The sequence below is a fragment of the Eumetopias jubatus genome, unplaced genomic scaffold (genome assembly GCF_037043125.1).
Source record: "Eumetopias jubatus isolate StellerSeaLion01/CBP00866 unplaced genomic scaffold, mEumJub1_p1.0 scaffold_5, whole genome shotgun sequence".
Lineage (NCBI taxonomy): Eukaryota > Metazoa > Chordata > Mammalia > Carnivora > Otariidae > Eumetopias > Eumetopias jubatus.
Genome location: NW_028274811.1, coordinates 104,888,900 through 104,910,777, shown reverse-complemented (window position 1 = coordinate 104,910,777; position 21,878 = coordinate 104,888,900). Strand labels below are relative to the sequence as shown.

Below are 21,878 nucleotides of genomic sequence, written 5' to 3'. Positions count from 1 at the left end.
ATGATGTGAGGTCTCACCCTATTTTGGTAATGAGGCAAATACATGCATATGAAGAAGAAAGACATATGCCATTAAAAATATTAACAGCTAACATTTTTTGAGTGTTTAATGTTTTAAAAACTGGTAGAAATGGCAGCAATTTTAATATTATTTTAATAATTTTTCAATTGATACTTTTGAAATTATCTGAAATCAGTATGTACTACATTGCAACAAAGAAAAACAAGTTTTAGTGCTCTAGTGGGCACCACATCACTTAGTTAACAAGGAACAGAAAGACTAGCAACCACACTACTGCAAATGTGCACACAAAAACAAAAACCAGAAAATAACCCTCCACCAAACATTTGGAGTAAGCTTTAGAAAAGGAGACAAAGGGGGCGCCTGGTGGCTCAGTCAGTTAAGCGTCTGCCTTCAGCTTGGGTCATGATCCCAGCATCCTGGGATCGAGCCCCATATCGGGGCTCTGTGCTCAGCAGGGAGCCTGCTTCTCCCTCTCCCTCTGCCTGTCTGCCTACTTGTGATCTCTCTCTCTCTCTGTGTCAAATAAATAAATAAAATCTTTAAAAAAAAAAGGAGAAAAAGAAAAAAATTTAGTTACCCACTCCACCCCCTAGGATATTAGAGAAAGTTTCAACATACATAGTTAAAAAACTGAAGGGTTAATTTATCATGATGCTGGATAAAAACAAAAACAAAAGCCTTGAAGACCTCCAAATAGTTTATTGGCTTTGAAAACCAAATCATGTTATATCAAACTAAATAGATTAGAGGTTCAAGACTATAGTGTTGCATTATGTTGGCAAGAATACATATAAAGCTCAGTTCCTACCTTTATTGTTAATAGCTTTCTAATCCTCGACCAGAAATTTATAGTTTAGAAATGGCAACACATCTTAAAGATTAAAGCCATGTGACAAATAGTTCATGTCCCTTAATAACCAAATCACATGCCTAAGATTGGGGAAGCTTATCTGCCTTTTCCTTCTATATGGTTTCATTGGTAGGAAATACTTTATATCCCTATTACATGAATGATGAATGGGACCGTTGGTTATGGTCTGTTATTTGCCTGGCTGTAGTCAATATGTTTTCTTTGGACAGGGATTTCTGTGATTTATCTCTCTCCCGGCCTTATCACTTATTAACTCTGGGTAGACAGGAAAAAGCCAAGGTTGTATATAAGGCCTAGTGGCCATTTAGACCTCTAATGTCAGTGAAAATATCCTTTTTAATGATCCTGTTACACTAGCTACTCAAGTCCTGATTACACTCCACTCCAAATAGGAAATAAAGGTCATATTTCTTGGAAAGTATGTACATAAAATATGCAAAATAATATGCTTCCTTCAGACCAGCTTTATTCTTTGCAGAAACGGCTTTCATTTTATAGATGTCACAGAAGTACAATGGGTACTTTTAGTAATTCTTGTTGCTGTTGTCCCCATTATGGCACCAAGAGTGTTTAACTTTACAAACACCAGAGGGTTCGGGATCACCAATCACTTCAACATACCAGGAGCAATCACATTTTGTGAAAAAACTCCCTTCAGCCGAGGAGAAGAGGCTTGAGATTTGCCCTTTGGATCGCAAAAGCAAAAAGAATAAATATTCTCTCTGCCTTGAATTCTTTTCTTTGTGTGTGAATGGCTCATTTGGAGTAATATTCAAGACATGTGGACAGGAGCAGCCTGTTAATTTTTCTTTCTTCTTGAATCTTTTCCAATTAGGACACCGCTAAGGCAGAACTGCTAGTCAAGTGTTCACTACACAGCCCTCTCTCAGCTGAATCCTAAGTGAAAACAATCTGATAGAAGAGAAAACACTCTTGCCTTCCTTTCCTGATTCTTCCTGAGTTTGCTTAGGCCTGTCTTCCTAACAATTAACATACATGTAGAACATTACCCTTGGCAGAACATTTTCATGCCCATTCTTTCTTTCACTGATACTCACAAGACCCTGGGGAAGCTCAGAGGAAGAATGGCCCCTTCATCCATTAGGCTGAAGAAACCAAAGGCCTAGTAGCCTTAAGCCCTCTCTCTCCCTCACCCCTGTGTCCAACCCAGATCCAGGCCTTGTCTATTTCCTCTTCAATACCTCTTGAATTCTGTCACTTCATTCTATCTCCACCCATTACCACCTGAATCAAAGCCACCAAATCTCTCTCCTAGACCACTGCAATGACCTCCTAACTGGTCTTCCAATATCCATTCTGGGTTTCAATGTGCCAGCCAGCCAGACATTTTTGCTTTTGCTTTTTTCCCAAAAGCAAATCTAGTCACATCCATTGCCCTTCCTGACACTTCAAGGACTGCCCATTGTTCTTAAGATGACAACTAAACTCCTCCCCATGGCTCATAAGACTTTGCACAAGCTTGTCCCTGCCCACTTCACCAGTGTTCTTTGTCACCATTCACCTCTCTCTTAATCTTGCAGCCTCGCTAGAATTTTTCCAGCCTTCCAGGATGCCACATGTGCTCCATTTAAATGCCTTTTTACACAGCCTCTGTGCTGGAACACTCATTCTCTTTCTCTAATCCCACCCTTCTCCCACTCTCCATCTATTGCCAGATTAACTTTTAATCATCCTTCAAACCTCAGCTCATAATTTCCTGAGGAAAAATATCTCTAACAGACTGGTTGGGGTATCTTTTTTTTATATGTGCTTTTTGGAACTCAGTTCCTATCTTTTTGGACACTCACCAAATTTGAAATAGTAAACTTATAAACATTTACATTCCCTTGTAGACCATAAGATCAATGAGAACAGGGACTGTGTCTTGTTTTGCTCAATGCTGTTTTAGAATATTGCCCAAAATGGTTTAGAACATTGTCTAGAATAGAACAGGCAATCCACAAATATTTATAAGCCAAATGAATGGACAAAAGGAAGTACTAGTAATTAGAACCCAGACCTTTTGATTCCTACTCTACTGACTAGAAAGAAACAATTTATTTAATCATGATGAAAGCTGACACATATTTAATACCAACCAAAATTTGCTCTAATGATTTTTGAAAATGTTCTTATTATCTGCTTCTCTCTCTTTGAGTTTACTTTTAGGGAGCACTCACACTGTACCATGCACAATCAGCACTGCATTACCTATATTGATCCATTTATTTCTTAGATATAGGCAGGTACTATTTTTTTTAAACTTTTTTTATTGTTATGTTAATCACCATATATTACATCATTTGTTTTGGTGTAGTGTTCCATGATTCATTGTTTGTTCATAACACCCAGTGCTCCATGCAGAATGTGCCCTCCTTAATACCCATCACCAGGCCAACCCATCCCCCCACCCTCCTCCCCTCTAGAAACCTCAGTTTATTTTTCAGAGTCCATCATCTCTCCTGGTTCATCTCCCCCTCTGACTTACTCCCCTTCATTCTTCCTCTCCTGCTATAGGCAGGTACTATTAAAATATTCCCATCTTACATGTGAGAAAGAAGAATTTTTATGATACAGATCCAACCCATATTTTTTTTTAACAGAAACCCCACTACTATGTTCTCCTGTGTGTAAAACTTCAAGTGAAAGGGGATAGATTCTTAATTAACAGCTCTTATTTACATTCCATGTCATCCAGAGCACAAAAATCAATGAGGACCCATTGATCCTATGCAATGTGTCAATCAATTATTAGAGAACATCTATTGCAAGTAACGTACTGAGTCAAGTTGCTTCAACACAGTGTACAATATAATATAAGATCAGGGAGGGATAACTCTTTCCTTATAGAGCATGTGGACTTTTTGTGATTTGCGTACTTAAGAATAGAACAAGAGATCTGAAGGCATAAGGAAGGGAATGATAAATGAATGGCCTAAGCACATGCAACAAAAGAGATCCAAGGATATAAACTCTTCTAGTTAATCAAGATGAGCCATAGGGAACATCAAAGTCACCTAGTGCAATTGGCTCATTTTACATTGAAGAAACTAGAATGTGGACCATGGAAGCAATGTGTCCCACAACTCACAGCCAGTTAGCAGCAGAGCTCGGGCTACCAGGCTTCCTTGTTCTCAGCCCAGTGCTCTGCCCACTATACTAAAGTGGCTAGAAAACACTTCAGAGGGGAAAAAGAGTTTGAGCCTGATCTTATAAGGGAATTACCATGTCCAGAATTGCTAAATATGAAGTAAGCTTGTGGCCTAGGTTTGAGTGAAGCTGACTGCACAGGAAGCCATGAAGTGGGCCAAGCATAGGGGTTGGGCCATATCTCATATACAGTGGGCAAAAGGGGAAGCTTTCTATGCAGGGTAATGTTATGACAGTGGCTTTTCAGAAGCCTAACCTGACAATTAATTAGTATAAAAAGAGGCTAACGAACATGAGATTCATTAGGTACGAACTCTTTAGTTTGCCTTACAAGTGACGACTTTGTTTATCCCCATGGTGGCAGCCTTCATTTGGGGAGGAGGTTTTCAAGAACTAGAAACAGAGGTTTCTGGTCTTGAAACTTTTGAACCTGAAATTGAATTATAACCCAAACACCTTTGTTGAAGAGGCTGGTGATGGACCGTACCCATTTACTATGGCCTCCAGAGGAAGGGCTGAAATTTGAATGGAAACAAGAAGACATGTGTGTGTTTTTCCTGAAAAACCAGCACCAGAGAACTTTATAAATCAGGGCTGCCTTATTAAAATATTTATTGTTTGAGGCTATTCCTGAGAAAGTATTTGTTACATCAAAATAGTTATATTAGTATTTATAAATCTCTTTTTCTTGCTACCTTATTCATACTTTGCTCTTTTTATTTGCAGTTGATTGGTGTTACTTGTTTCTTTTATTTATGGATGTCTACAGTTTTGTTACTAAAAATCCTACAGGACATTTCTTAGACCTCTAGGAAATGATGGTGAAGATAAACAATACACATAAAATATTTACACCATGGTAGGGACTCAGCAATGAATGAATGAATGAATGAATAATAATGGCCATCATTTATTTATGGAAACCACTAGTATCTGGCTGGTGCTCATACTAGCTCATGAAAAGTGCTTTACATATATTTCCCTGATACTAAAACAAACCCTGGCAAGGGATTATTCCCTTGTAAAGAATAGGCAACTGTGGTTCAGAGCCATCGCATGATGTCCCCAAAATAACCTCCATAGTAAGTGGAAGAGCTGAGCATTCCATCTACACCCAGCACTTCTTGAACCCAAGCCCTTAATCATTAGGTCATATTGTCTCCTTGGGAGTGAGAGAGGAAAGAATGGGAGGAGAAAAGAAAAGGAGGTGGGGGGATGAAGGAAGAAAAAGGGAAGAAGGAGAAAACAAAAGGAATAGTGAGAAAAAAAGGAAAACTTGAAAGACATGGTACATGTCATCAAGTCCCACAGAGCACATTCAGCCAAGGTGGCCCCTCCTACATGCAAAGTTGTTTTGGGCATGAGGTACATTACAGGAAGTATTTCCAGGAAGAATTCTCGTTTCAAAGTTAATTCTGAGACTAACAGAAATTTGAGTTAGTTCTTCCCCAAGGGCAGGAAATTTGGCGAAAAATCCTTAGAACAGCGGAACCTGGTGATAGAATGATCTGAGAAGTGGCCTAACCACAGTCTGAACTGTGACATGATCATTCACTGGAGCTTTCACCAGCTTGAGGGCGGGCCGGCGCCCACAGCTCTCTGTGCACACCTGAGCTAGTCAGACACCATCCTGGTGGCTTACTCTCCCAGTCACAGTCTCTCCAAAGATAGCAACCTTTCCAGAGGAGGAAGAACTGCAATGATGTAAAACTGGATTTGGCCACTTCTTATCAGGGAAACCAATTCTAGAACTTTGAAGAAGCATCTAAAGCTTCCTTAGAGTCCTTTATCAGCTCCCAAGGTTACTTAAAGCTTAGTGGGAGAGATCACAATTCTAAAAGATCCACCTCGCTTAAAGATGTGACAACTGCAGGAAAACAAGCTGGGAGAAGAACAAAGGTACTGGGGAGACCTCTTTCCATGGCACTGGGAGTTTATGGTGGACTTACTTCCTGTAGGACTGAAGGATCAGACACCAGGAGAGGGCTTTGAAAACAGTCCTGTCATTAGAAAGGGGTTTTGTTGCCTTCTATCAGGAAACATTATTTAAAATTTAAAGTCAACTTTGCCCCGAATTTACATAAGAATAACTGGGCACAAGAAGTAAGATCTGGGAAGTACTATTTGTTCTGATCAAGTTGGGATTCACTTTGCTCCCTTACTGATTGGGCGAACACAGAGACGCGCACATCTGGCGGCTAAGAATTCCTCCTGTGTCCCTGATCTGAAGAACCGATGATGGAGAGCAGCGTTCCCACTCCTTACAAGTGGAGCCAGCTTGCAGGCAATCTGTGTTTAGTCAAATTCTTTCCTCCCTCCCCAAAAAGTCTGCCTTTATTTGCATAGATTAGGCCATGCTGTTCCTGTCTCAGTTTTTTTTTAAACAATTATGGATTTTTAGAGACTTCCACATATACACACCCAAACTCCCTCACACACTCAGAAAACTACAACAGTGCTTAAGTTGGGGCTGTGAGTTTTCAGTCCCTGGATATTTCCCTTATTTTTTTTTAAGGGAAAAATTCCAAGTGACATTCCACTAAGAAACAGGAGGTTGGCTCAGCCTGTCCAGAAAATCAAGCTTCACATCCTGAAATGCTATGGAAGTTAAAGAAAATGAAGTGGGAGCTTCTGTGGGCAGACGGAAAAGGATGACTGCCCGTTTATGATGACCTGAGTGGTTGTTTGGATATGGGTATTAAAGAGGGCACGTTCTGCATGGAGCACTGGGTGTTATACGCAAACAATGAACCATGGAACACTACATCAAAAACTAATGATGTAATGTATGGTGATTAACATAACATAATAAAATATATATATATATAGAAAGAAAGAAAGAAAGAAAGAAAGAAAGAAAGAAAGAAAGAAAGAAAGAAAGAAAGAAAGAAAAAAGAACAGAAAGGTTTTATGACCCATCTCTGCCTTGGTTGGTAAGTGGTAACAAGCACAGAGGTAAACTGAGTAAATCAGAAGCACCAGCCATGAACAAGTGACCCTGAGTAGGGCATTTAATGCTAATCAAGAGGCCATGTGTAGTTCACCAATTAACAGAGATTCCCCTTTGTTAGAAATGATGTAATGTCACAGCAAGCTAATAGCCAACTCTATCAGTGGAGAAGTTTCTGTGCTAATTTCTTCAAAATTTTATTTCTCTAACACGGAGAGAAGTTAAACTCTCTCCTAAAATACTTAAAAGACTATATCTTCTTGTCTATTTCCCACAGTTTAAGGCAAGATCAGAAGAAGCATTTTTTCAGACTTTAAATTTCCTGCACACGTACACACGTGCGTGCACACCCAGGATTTCTCTCTCTTAGCCCTAACTACTTTGCTAGACTTGCAAATCTGTGCGCTTTTATCTTTGATCCCAATTCCTGTATGATACAGGTTTTCCAAGACGTGATTTCTTAAATTGATGGCAATTTTTTTAATGGTTAAAAAAATTCCAAATCATAATGGGTCCCTAGCTATTTTCTTTTGAGAACTTAAGTAATTTAGTGGGGATGATTTTTTTTTTTTAACTTTTATGGCCAGGTGGCTCAAGGGGATATTTTGTTGAACACTGATTAAAAATAATTTCTTCTAAATGAGACCTGACCACAAAATGGAACCATTAATGGGCAGGGATGTTGTCACCAAAGCGGAATCATGCCTGATTGCCTCTTGTACCTCCCACCACACAAGCATTTTCTTCTTCTTCTTTTTCTTCTCCTTTTTCTTATTCTTAATAGCAGAGTAAATAAGCAGCCAGCAAGGCCTAAATGTTTTTGGCCAAAAACAGAGTCCAAACTCCTCAGAGAAAACATTTGGCCTCTGTGGTTTTGTAATATGTTCCAGAACACCGAGTTCAGTGAGGAACATTGTGAAAAACTCCCATCCATCGGAATGATGGTGGGGAATGTTACAGTATCAGAAGTTTCAATTGGTCCTTTTCCTGCAGGCCCATAATGAGGCTTGTAAAAAAAAAAAATAGTGCTATGTGGAAGTTCTCATGGGAAAAATGAATGGCAAGAAATCCTAGCTTTAAAAGAAACAGCTAATCTGCTAGTTTGATTGTTCTTCAAAACTTACGCTGAACCAATGAGCCTAATTAAAAACACTTGGCCTACTTCTATAAAGCATCATAGCTTTCTCTATGCTTCGTTTGTATACACCACAAAACTCCAGATAGACTATTATTTTTTCAAGTGCTCACTAACAAAGTGCTGACTTTGTTGGGATGGCTGAGCTAATTTCTTGAACTCAGTGTGAAACCTTAGCTAAACAAAATTGTGGTAATTTTCCTTAATTTGTAAAAGTGATCGGAGTGCAAACAAAATTCTCCTCTTGGGTCAATCCTATAATTTTCAATTAACTAAAACTAATCGTCAGGCAGGCACCAAACCTGCATTTTGTTTAAAGGGCTGGGAGGCATTTCCAAGGGTCAGGATGCATTAATTGTTTTTATAATTTTGGGAGAGAAGGAGAGAGAGAGAGCGAGAGAGAAATTGAGACTAACAAGTATGGTTGGTTTTGTTCCTAGTTTTAAAATACAAAAGGAAAGATGCTTTGAGGTAAAATGTCACAGCAAAATAAAATTTGTCCATTTAATTGTATGGTTATAATTAGGATATGTTAACAGAGTTATCTCTTCACTGCTCTAGAGCTTCTTTGTGTGAAAGCAACATATGCTCTATACTTAGTCAGGCCTGTGGTCCTCTACTGATTGAAGAAGGAAACGTGGGACAAGTTCCTGGAGACAGCTACCTAGGGATGACAGGTAGTAAAGCAGAGGGCCAAGAATGTCACTACTCCCAGTGCAGTCCATGGACCAAGATCATCAGCCTCCCCTGGGAGCTTGTTAGAGAGGCAGAGTCTCAGGTCCTACCCAGACCTACTGAATCAGAATCTGTATTATAGAAAGATCCGTGGGGGTTTGGCTAGCACATTACAATCTGAGGATCTCCTAAAGTACAATTGGACACTTAGGCTGTGTACTTGCATTTCCACAGGGAACCTGCCTGGTTCTCTCTATCTGATGGGTGGTCAATTCACCTTCACTCTGCAACCCTAGTTTCTTACCGCAAGGCAGGTAGGTAAGGCTGTTCGGGGAGGGCAAAATGCAGTTTACCGGAGAAGAAAGTACAAACCCAGAATGAAATAGGAAACTACCAATTTTCTAGCTATGACCAGGCTAGAAGGAAGTTGTACTGTTCATTAAAGCACATCCGTACTCCCTAAAGCAAATAAACCCCAATGCAGAGGGCTTAACATCCAGAGAGACTCCGAATTGTCTAGCACTTCATCCCCCTTTCCTTATTTCTCAACCAATTTTTTCTACTGATCCTCTCATTCAACATGGACACCCAGATGAATTCTTAAAATAATGATGATAATAATAATAGTAAGTCATTTGGTCATACATACGGTGAAATGGACTAAGCAAGAGGGTCCTAGAAACTAGATTTTAAAATAAAATGCACACGTAAACATACAAGATAAAGTAAAATACCCACAAGGCCAAGGAAAAGCTCTGTGTCCATCATCTGCGGTGGTTCTTACCTGTGTAAATGAATCTTCCCGGTGTCCCTTTGCAGAACTGTTTCGATTTGTAGGACAATGTGACTTCTACAACACCAGGGATGTGCCGAGGAGGGGTCTGCACGCGGATGGCATGAGGAGTAATCAGCTGGGGAAGACATTGGGGAGGAAACTGTCACTGCGATATGTAAAGGACTAATTTCACAGCCTTCCCATCAGCTCTCAATAAACATAGCTTTAAAACACATAATTAACCTGTCAGTGTTTACATACTATCTTGATGGAACCTGTATCAAAGACACTGACAACAATATTTACAAGTGCTCCGAGCACAGCCACAACAACTTTATCTGAGTTTCCCTACACAGCAGGCACTCTGCTTCCTGGTTTGAAGAGTGAACCTGGCCTAATGGAATGATTCATCTACTACAGGATATCCTTTGGAAAATCTCTGTTTGAGGCAGACACCCAAATCAGAGCTGAGCTCTACCATGCCTTTCCAGAAGTTGGTGGGCCTGGTGTTTGAACTGAGCCCTTGAACATGTGGAAAACACAGAAGTAGGAAATCAGTGGGCCAAGGCACTCTGATTAGCTGCAGAGCACACGTATGAAATACCCCTAAAGACCATTTGGTGCATTAACTACCAGAGGCACAATCAAAGAGCTTTAAAGGGGAAACCAAAGAAACTGCTTCCCTGGAATAGCTTAGAGATCTGGCAGAATTAAGGACTGTCCATAAAAGGGAAATGGAAGGTTGGGGAGGGGGCTGCAGAATGATCACTGGTCCATTATGCAATGCCACGTGCACAGTGAGAAAGTTCGTTTCTGAACCCTCTTGGCAATCAGATTACACTGAGAAGGAGAATTTATTTTTTATTACTCTTATCTTTGTTTATATAACTGAAATGTTATTAATGGTCGTAAAACTGGCATTATCTGGTTCTTTGAAAAATCCAGCCCTGGTATTTGACTGGTTGACCTCTGACGGTGCTGGATTCTACACGTTCTCTCTCTACAGTATCTGCAATTGCCCACTTCCTGACTCCTATCAGTCATTTAATTCAATATTTGTGGTACTGAGTCAGTATACAATGGATTAGCACTTGGGTTCATACTAACTTATGAGGATAACTTAGAAAAAGCTTTTTTTTTTTTTTTAATGTGCAAACCAGACCCAATTCCAGTGTTTTGCCCAGAAAATTACAGGTGGCACTATGAAAGAACCACAGGTGACACCGTGAGAATCAAAGTGTCAGCCCTTGGGGCCCACCTAGGTAAACAGTCCTAACACCAAGTCCCAGGGAAAAGAATCTGAGAAAGTTGCTACTGTGAAAGTCCACAAGTAATTTCTGTCAAATGCTCTTTTTTGAAACATAAAGAAAAGGCCATCTGCATAAAAATTATTTCAGCTTAGTAATTAGAGATGCCTAGCCCTTTCTGTAGAATGTGTGGAGCCTTAGCTTATTTGCTGGAGACACACGAAAGATATTTCAGTAAGATCATGCATATGTGGAACCCCCAGAGACTGAGTTCATCTCCATGGGTGAGTGTTTTGGATGGCTAAAGTTTTAACCAGAAAAGCACACAAAAAAGTATTTACTTAAAACTTTGTCCTTTTCATATTTAATTTCTTCCAAAACCATTACATTTTTTTTCTAAAATAAGCAAAGTATATATACTTTAATTTAGCCTTGATGAATCAAGATCATCATTTGGAAATATCTTGCTGTAATACAGAAAAGCCTACTTAGTGACTACTGAGGTATGAGGGGCTGTTTTCCCCTGCACTAAATGGCCTTAGATAACTATAATTTTTAAGTTATTTCTATTTTATTCAGTTTCTTGTCTTTTTTTTCCTGGTGTTCTTTACACCTTCTAATCTGCACTTCTAATCTGTAAGCACCAAAATCAGGAAATCAAGTTTACTATTGTATAGAGAACAGAAGAAGGAAAGAGGCTCTGAAGGGCAGTAAAAGATGATCTTCCAAAATCAAACGCTGATGTTTAATCTCAACTCATCAAAGTGTTTTTGCAATGTTGGGAATTAACACTTGGTGAGCACCTAGGAAGTATCTACTACGTGGCTGAGGAATTTACATACAGACACTAATTTTGTCAAATCAATGACCAAATTATCATTATTATTATTATTATCCTTTTTTCCAGATGTGAAAACACAATCCTAAAATTGCTAAGTTGCGTGTACACAGATAACCCTTGTTAGCGCAAGTTAGAGCAAAACGTGACACCGATGCAGCTCAAAAAATGACTGGGACAAACACTTCCTACCTAATCATAGAGAAGAACTTGTTCATATGGAAACTTTTTAAAGTCTAAAGTAATAAACTCAAATTTTTCAGATCCCAAGATGGGCGTGGGTGGTTTTTTCTATCTCCATTCAATATCCATGTTTCATTTGCTGCTTCGTCCTTAGCTGTATTTTTTATGATGGAAGTAGCCATATTGTTAGATTCCAAATAGGTGGTATACTTCTATTTTTAAGAGTTACTTGGGATGCAGAGTTACATTAATTCACAATAACACTTAGGAGAACTTTTAGCCAGTTAGAAAATACTTCACCTGCCTTCCCTTTCAGGGGAAATAAATTTTAAAAGGTGGAAAGATATTAGTAAATAGATGAATAGAAACATCTTCTTACGTATAAGGACTTATTACCAATGAGCTGCTACACCAAGTAACAGAATTCATGGGCTTTCTGAATTCATTATATAGGACTGCAGTGAAACTACTGAGTTAAGAGTGAGGTATTGGCATAAAGCAGTAGGCTCAGGAAATTGAAACAGATTTTCATTTATGATTTCACTTTCAATTTTAATCAATCACCTTAACTAAAGCAGAGATTCCTTCTTGAAATAACTGTCCTTCGCAAATGAGGTAGAATATGAATTATCATTAAAGAATGAATTTGTTGATGTTTTCCTCGCCGTGGATGTTAGTCTGCAAACAGCCTCTGGCATTGACATATGATATTGATGCCTTACAGAGGAAAAACATTTTTTCTAACTTGTATCAATTTGAAAGCACAGGCTTATTTACTAATCACTCAGAGAATCATAGACTTTATTGCTGGAAGGAACTCTAGTAATCATTTAAAACTAACCCTCTCATTTTAAATTCTGAAGACACAAAATTCTAGAAAAATCTCCTGGCTTCAAAAATTGACCCAATATCTTAGGGGAAAAACAGGGTCTAAATCTAGAAGTCTAGAACCCAAGACAACCACCACCAGGCCACCACTGTCCCAGGATGGATAATTTCCCACATCGTTCTAACCTGCTTGAACTGAGATAGCCACTCCAAGAAACAGATTGAGGAAGGGCTCTGGTAAATCTAAAATTTCCAAACTCCCATTATTGGAATACCATTTTCTCAGTTTTGTCATAACTGTATACCACCTATTACAATTATGTACTTAATATTTTAAAAAATCAACTACTTTTTTGTTTAAAATAACTTATTTTTTAACAAGGTATTTTTTTTAAGATTTTATTTATTTATTTGACAGAGAGAGAGCAGGAGAAGGAACACAAGCAGGGGGAGTGGGAGAGGGAGAAGCAGGCTTCCTGCCGAGCAGGGAGCCCGATGCGGTGCTCGATCCCAAGACCCTGGGATCGTGACCTGAGCCCAAGGCAGACGCTTAATGACTGAGCCACCCAGGCGCCCCTAAAATAACTTATTTTTAAAGGAAACTTTATATCACTCTCCCAACTGGAAAACTGGTATCCTTGCCAAAATAAGAAGGCAGTAGAAATGGTAATTTTAAAGTTAATATGATGTTGTTAAATTATAACTAAATAATGCTCACAACCTGAAGGGGTTTACTGAAAGGGGAAACTAGTGTTAGATGCTACAGACTTATTTGCCCCAACTCAGACTTACTCCCTTAATATTAATCAGAAGATTAAAAGACAAACAAAAAAACACCTTTCTCACTATGTGATTCAGTCCTGCCTGATGTCTGTGTCAAACCCAAAGTTCCTATACCACTAGAGACACATGATCCATACTTTGGGAAATGCTGTTCTAAGTGATTAAAGAACAGATTCACTCCGGACTTAACTTCCTTAAATCACAAGCCAAACCAGTTGAGCTAAATATAAATATTCTTATGAAACTGTAGCATCTGACACTACTTTCTGCCTTGTTGGAAGTCTCTACTTTCTTCACTTCTGTGACACTAATTATAAGACCTAAGACTTGCGTGTCTGATGGTTTACCAAAGCACTTTCACATTCACTATCTTTTAAAACCCATCCTTGCAGGATATGTATTCCAGATGAGAAAAGCTGAGGGTCAAACAAGTTTAACAAATACTGTCTTTGAAACACTAGGAAGAAAACCAGTTTCTTCTGCTTGTAAATAAGTGTTTTCTAGAGTTCTTCTCTTATTCATTGGTTCCTGTTTTCCTCACTTGCCAACTTTTCCTTTCTGCCAACTTATTAACTGTTGAAATTTTACAAATTTTGTTCTATATTTTCTTCTCCTTTTACTTGCCTAACATTTCTTGAGTTTACTCATTGGCTCAACCACCTCAGTTAGACTGACTTCCAAATCTACACCTGTAGCTTTGATTTCTTTGGCCACGCACCAAATTTTTATTAGCAACAGAGTAACAGAATCTCCCCGAACACATCTAATTGCTGCCTCAATCCCAACATGACCGAAAGCTAAATTTACCATCTTACTACTTATAAATGTAGTGTTTGCTCCCATGTTCCCACTCTCAGTTAAGGGAATGCTATCCTTTGAATCACCCAAAATAGGATCATCTTTATTTTTTCTACCTTCAGTTTTTCTTTCAGTCATTTTGATTTTTCCACCACTGACCTCCATTGGCTCTTTGCTTTACCACTTTCTTCTGTTCAGGTTGTTACCATTTCCTACTCTGAGAATTACAATAGTGCAATTGCCTTTGAAACGGTCTCTACTTCTACTTTTTTGCCAAAATTATCTTCTTTAAATATAACCTCATCATGTCGTTGCCTTACTCAAACCCTCGATTGCCCCCTTTACACAGAGTATATAATCCAAACTCCTTGGCACAATATTCAGGGTGCCCTAAGGCCTGGCAGCCAACCTCCCTTTCTAGTCCTACTTCCCACTTTGCTTTTACCCATTCTGGAGAGTAGGGCATGTGGATGCATGAAAACACCACAGCCTTGCCTAACATCTTTGCTTTGTTCATGTCATTCCTTGCCAACATGTTCCCCTACTGATATTCTACTTATTCTTTGAAACGATGTACCTTCTCTTCCATTAAGTTTTACTTGGTCTTAAAAGTCAGAGTTACCTGCACCTTTGTAAGAGCTTATATAATTATGACATGTATTCTGTAACATTTAATATCCTCTTTTGCTCTGTGTCGTAAAGATTTTCCTACACATTTTTCTCTCATTAGATAGTTCCTGAGATCGGTGACAGGGTCTAATTCATATTTTTTAAAGATTTCATTTATTTATGTGAGAGAGAGAATGAAATAGAGAGAGCATGGGGGGGGAGGGTCCGAGGGAGAAGCAGACTCCCCGCCGAGCAGGGAGCCCGATGCGGGACTCGATCCCGGGACTCCAGGATCATGACCTGAGCCTAAGGCAGTCGCTTAACCAACTGAGCCATCCAGGCGCCCCTCTAATTCATATTTGTATCCTCTAAAGTATTTAACCTAATGCTCTATATACAGGATATTTCCAAAATATTTCTGGAATAAACACGTACATAAATTAGGCCAGAATTCTACAAGAGGTTTGACTCCATTAGGCATAGTAATACCTATCCATAAGAGTTCACTGTTCCTAACCTGATAATTTTTAACTCTCATTCCCTAATTAAACTGCTCTTAAAATGAATTATCCAATTGGCTTAGCGCTCAGGTCCCTGCATGAGACCACTGCTCAGATTTCATCTAAGTGGTAAAAGAGAAGAGGATGTCTGAAGGTGTGTGACTCTTGTGAGAAGGAAGAAGAAGAAATAAAAGAAAGAAGAAAGGTTAAGAAAGTAATACTAAGGAAATAGTCCACAAAAAAACAATGCTAAATGTTAACTGTTTGTTTCTGGACAGATGACATGTGATTCATCTGCTCTCTCTCCTCCTCGCACGTGCGCGTGTGTGCTTACACAGGAAATAATCACATAAATAATTCTAGAATAAGTAAATTTGTACATTTGCAGGTATTACATTTATTATGAGAAAAATTTTACTAAAGATCAAATGTAGAATAACATCAGTTTTGTGCAATAGGTACTGCATTTAATTATATAAGAATTAGATCTATGTCTGCATATGGAAAAAAGACTAAAAGGAAAATCATCAAAATGTCAAGAATAGTTACCACCAGATTGTAAAGCTATGGCTAATTTTGTTTTCCTCTGCATACCCCTTTGAATTCTCTAACTTCTCAACAATAAGAATGCATTAATATTATAATCAGAAGAAATAATTTTTAGGGGTGGCATTCCAATGAAAAGATATACATGGCTCTGCAAGGCCCAGGAGAGGCTGCCAGCACACCAAGGACATGTGGCAGCAGGGATCACATTCCTTCCAAGCTGCTGGTGTGAGCATTTTCTCTTTTCCAGACTCAGAGCCCAAGAGCAGATGAGTGCTACGCCGGCTGGCCAGGTGAGGCACGCTTGTGGTGAGAGATGGAGCGCAGACGTGGGGGAGGTGGACACGGCCTATGCTCCACCAAAGCAGGAGAAACAGGAAAGAGGAGCTCTTCTGTGAATAGACCAGAAAGGGAGGGAGATGGAGGGTGCAGGGAGGTAGGTGCAAACCTCCAAAAAGGCAGTTTGCAAATTCTGGAAGCCCAGAAGAAGGGCCTGGGAGAGGGTAACTCTCTAAATAGTTTTTATAAATTCCTTTCGCAGGATCAAAAGTGGGATCCAGGGGCGCCTGGGTGGCTCAGTCGTTAAGCATCTGCCTTCGGCTCCGGTCATGATCCCAGGGTCCTGGGATCAAGCCCCTCATCGGGCTCCCTGCTCAGCAGGAAGCCTGCTTCTCCCTCTCCTGCTCCCCCTGCTTGTGTTCCCTCTCTCGCTGTCTCTCTCTCTCTGTGTCAAATAAATAAATAAAATCTTTAAAAATAAAAAAATTTAAAATAAGTGGGATCCGCATGGGAGGTAAAGGTGGGTACCTAGTATTTAAAAATGTCAATGGAAACATGTTGCGGAATTGTGGGGGAAAAGAGCAAGTCTTCAGAATGACTTTCTTCTCTGAGAGCCAGTAGCACTCTAGCTCACACTAAGTGGAGGACGGTGGGGACCTTGATGGTGGCTTCTGCAACAGTGGCCTTTTCTTATCATCTAACTATGTGCCAAGTGCTGTGCAAACTCCTTCATTGATTTCTGTCCTGCAGCGTTAGGGGCAGGGATGGGCACTAGCTGGCTCACAGATGTGGAAGATGAGCTTCAGGCAAGTTAAGAAACACGATCACGAAGTGGCAAGTCTGCCTGACTGAGGGCCACCATTGTATATTGTACTGTCCCTCCCAACTGCTGTTCATGGTTTTTCCATAATTGCTGTCACATGGACTTTCCAACCTGTCTCCACTGTTGACAGGATAGAACGAGTCCTCAGCTTCTATATCTTTAAAGGTTCTGGCAGCACAGTAGGTACTTAAAATAGCCTTTTTCATTGTTGAGAAGCTAGCTGAGAATTATTTCTCGGCAAAACAAAAAAGCAATTCCAAGATAAGCCTTTATGTGTGTTTTCTAACCAATGGGACTATATGAAATAAATGCAACTTGAAGTTCCAAGCCACAAAGCCAGAAAAATAACTAGGATTACTAGAAAGCACACTAGTGAGTTTTCCTTGTTAGCCTTAGAGTCCTAATATTTTAGCCTTAATCACTTTCAACACACACAGAGTCCAAACAAGCAAAGACTTAAAGAGAAGGGGTAAAAAGGAAGTTTCTTCTCTGGAGAAATAATTAACATTCAAGACCAGAAAAAGCCTTAAGTGGGTTCTGGTGCAGCAGTCTTTAGGTGTTACCCACCCAAGGGTCTGGGTTCTAACATACACTGGCCCCACCACCCATTGTCACTTCTCTGTGCCTCAGTTTACTCATCTCGCACTGCACTGGCCTATCTGCTCTGTGGGAGTGCTTATGATAATGTTAAATATGCTTTGTGTTGGGGTAGAGCTTCTCTAGAGGCCCTAAAGCTCTTTCCAGATTAATTTTTTAATTTATGTATTAATAATTCTCACAGCATTCTCCCTCCTCCTCAATTAGGATAATAATATCCATCTCTTTTGAGATAGGCAGGGGGTGCTGAGTGATGGACACGAAGCAGACATTTAAATAAGAAAACTGTAACATAAAAGCATAATTAAAGCTTCAAAACCAAATTGACTAAGGATTTTTAAAGAGACACCACAGTAGTAGTGACCAAACAAGTAAACTTATTTTTCCTCCACTCTGGAACATTCATCTTTCTCTAGTTAAACGTGGTGTTTAAAAAATATTATTTTCAGGAGTTCCTAAGGGAAGTTGAAATATGAAAAGTGTATATTCGTGGCGACTGTACTGGCTAAATCTCCATATTATATCTCTGTTTCCCTGAAGTGGATACAACATAAATCAGTGGATGCCATCTCTTCTCCTGAGTCCCTCAGTGCATTCTGGCTGTTCCCTAATCAGAGTTCTCTGGGTTTCGTAACACAGATTTTTTCGTTCCCAGGAATTGCCTGTCTCAAAGGCAGTATATGATTTCTCAGAGAACGTGAGAGAAAGCCAGTGGAGGCATTTACTGTTTCACAAACATTCTGGTTTCCTTTTGTCCTTTCAAGAAAATAACTTTAGCCCAATGTTTAACAAAATATGTTGGGTCACATGAATTTGCAAAGATAAACTTTATGTATGAATGTCAGAGGAGACTTGAAACTAAAATCTCGGGAGTTGAGTTAAATAAGGGATTTAAGACCTAAGCTTTTGAAGGGTCAGAAGTATTCCTTTACACTGCCTGAAATTTCTCTCATATGTAGAAAGAGACACACACACATAGTAGAGAGATGTGGATATATTTTCCTATTTATTGTCTGCAACCCCAAGTAGAATATAAGCCCTGTGAGGATATGAACTTTGTCTTTCTTGTTTTCAGTTTTTAACAGTGCCTGGGAAGCAGTAGGCACTCAGTAAATACTTGCTGAACAGTGAGTGAATGAATACCGTAATGCTATTAACCACCACTAATAATTTTAGATAAAGAGTCAATAAAGTCACTTGTGAATCGACAAAAAAGAAATAATCAATACCACTCCACTAGAAAAACTTTTTACTAAAAAAACTGTTTACTTTTACCCCCTCCCAAAAAAAAACTTCAAGCTTCCTGGTATCCTCATTAAGCATTCACAAAAATATACTACCCAACTCTTCCGACCAAGAGACTAACCAGGTCCCTAATTCAATGCAGTTAATTGTACAAAACGAAACAGCAGCAAGATCATATTTCAAAATAACAGATTTGGGAGAAAAAAAGCTAAAATAAATACATTATACTTCAACTACCTTTGGTTTTGTGGGTTGATTTATTTATTTATTTTTCAGTAATTTATTTTTTAAATAAACTTTCTCTAGCTCTTTCCCAGGATGTAAATCTTGTGCCAACTGGGCCCCATTAAAGACTGGATCCCATCCTGACCATCTGGGAGCTGGAAAAGCACTGGTGAGTTCCTGAGGTCCAGAGTATTCCAGAAGGAGAGGACTGGACACCCGTAACGCCAGCCCCTGTGGTTTGAAAGTGCACAATGAGCTCTTTTTCAAGGTTTGTTTTTCTAAATTCAGTTAAGAAGGAACATCATTCCCTGCTTGGGTCTGGCTTAGGGTCCTGGGTTGCTGCTTGTTTGTTTGAAAATTAAAATATAAAAGGAAAACTAAAGCCAGATACATTTATGGAAGAGACTAAATGTTTGTTAACAAAGCTGGCGGTTTGCAAGGCAGAATCTTTGCCTATGGAATTAGGAAGGAAAAACAAAAAAGCCAAAAGATTGATAGGTGGGGTAGCAGGGAATGAACTCACCTTTCAACAAAATACTTTTGGTCTTTCCAAGTTCCAAGAAAGGGATATTAAAGCTATACGGTACTAAACAGAGATGCATTTGAACAGTTTTTGTGTGTGTGTGGCATAGTTCACATTTGCATACAGTTTACACTGATACTTGCACATATATTCGGTAATTCCTCATTTAACATGCCCCTTCAGGAAGTGAGCTGCACAGAAAACCAGAGCCAAACGCCTTTTAATACAGCGCCACAACAGCTGCTTTCCTTGGGAGTCTTTTGAGGATGCATTACACACATCTTGCTGTTTTAGAGAGAATATATTGAATATAATTGCCATCTCTGTCTTGATGACACAGGGCCACTGTCATTATGAACAGTCATTAATGTGCCACACAGTAATAGAGTCCTGCGTCTGCTTTTTAGGTTTTCCATTTCCGCCCTTGACATTAAGTTGTCATCTCTGCTGTCACTGAGCCTGCTCGTAACAACCTGCCTCTAGTTTGCTCCTTCTGATTTGCTATGACCTGGGAAAACAGATAAGATAGTTTTGTTAAAAATTATTGTTCTGGTTACCCCAAAGTCTGTTATTTTCTATATTTACTTTTTTTTTTTTTTTGACAGTTGAGGTTATATAACAGTTTCTTTGGGTAAGTGTGGTTTTACTACAGTCTTATTTGATGGCTAAAAGATGGCTCTGGAGTCATAGAGATTTTGGTTCAGGTCCACGCTTTGTAAATTACCAGCTGTGGAACCTTTGAAAAGTCACTCAACCTCTTTGGCATTCAGTTTCATTACCTGAGAAGAAGGTGGGACAGGGGGAGGAGGTTAGCTATCTAATTAATCTAAGGATTAATTGACATAATGCCTATAATGAGTTTAGGAGAAGGTCTCACTGGTATCAATCACCTAGAAAGTGCTAGTCTTATTATTACTTAATCCTCACTATAACCAACAGATTCACACTAAGGTAATTATGTGCATCCTTATTGCACAATAAATATATCTAAATATAAACTACCTAATCACGCATGCATTAACAAAAACTAAACTGCAATCTATCTGGTCCTGACACTTTGAAGCATCATTGAATACAATGGTTGCTAATAAGGAGCATTTGTTGGAAGGAAGGAAGGAAGGAAGGAAGGAAGGAAGGAAGGAAGGAAGGAAGGAAGGGTGTCATTCAATATTATTTTGTAAAAATTTGTACAAATTAATGCCTCTGACATGTACGGATCTGTGCTAAACACTGAGAGACTAAGCTGAATTTAGCATGGATCCTGCCTTATGAGAGAGAACATCCCTTTAAATCACAATAACTAAAGATAGAAAGTTATAAGGAACATAATATGGTACAGATAAGACTGTGTAGGAATTTAGGATGAAGGGAAATATTCAATATTTAAACTGTAAGGGAAGATTTCACAAACAAAAGTGGCATTTTACTGGATCTTAAAGGGCAGAAGAATTTGCACACAGAGAGGAGGGAAACACATTGTGGAAGAAGGAACGGCATAAGAAAGGCGGGAGTACAGAGGCAAAAAAATCAGTCTGGGTATAAGGAGTCCGCTAACGACTCAGTGTGACTAAAGCCTAAGTTAAGGCAAATAGTGGGCAAGGATGTTAAAAAGAGAGGTCAGAGCCTTCACGGGGCATGCTTGAATCCCAAACTGAGGAGCTGTGGGTTTAGGAAGGAGGAAGCCAGTAGGTTGTATAAGGAGGGAGGCTTTAGTTCAGACCATTAGGGAGCCGTTCCAGCAAGCTGTTTAGAGCACACATATAAAATGAACACAACGCTATATAGTTATCCATTTTCTTCATAAAAGTCACATGACTGCAGCCAGGTGTGAATTTTGTCTTTGATTTATGTTAAAATTAGAAATGCATCACACTTGTCTGGTTTCCATTTTCAAGTGATGGGCACATACTTGCGCCTCCTGAAAGCACTGTAAACAACTAAAGGAGAATGTCATCTTAAAGTCGTTTTTAACCATCCCATGATTACTAACATAGAGGATAGATTTCGAGTGCCTTAGTCATTAAAAATAAAAATATAGACTAAAGCCTTTTTAGGAATAAGGTGAGCATGGTTGTAACTATGTAACTACGTTCAAGAGGCCTCTAGAGTATTTTTAATCTGTTTTTTAAATATGCTGGCTCATTTAAAAATGACTCCCCATAAAATAACTTGGGCTTGAAAGGTGTTCTTCAAAGTCACATTCAAAGTTTAATGCAACCGGTTCAGGCTGCTCCTTTTATTCCTTACAAATAAAGTTTATAATTTTGCAGTAAG

General features: G+C 39.2%; 1 protein-coding gene across 3 annotated transcripts in view; it reads right to left on the bottom strand.

The window, feature by feature from the left end:
• Window positions 1-21,878, bottom strand: part of EBF1 (EBF transcription factor 1) — a 392,876-nt gene that overhangs the window by 69,598 nt on the left and 301,400 nt on the right. For all 3 annotated transcript variants that reach the window (XM_028106687.2, XM_028106689.2, XM_028106688.2), the window contains exon 10: window positions 9,590-9,716. In XM_028106687.2, the coding sequence (XP_027962488.1) occupies window positions 9,590-9,716 (127 nt within the window). The remainder of the gene's footprint in view (window positions 1-9,589; window positions 9,717-21,878) is intronic.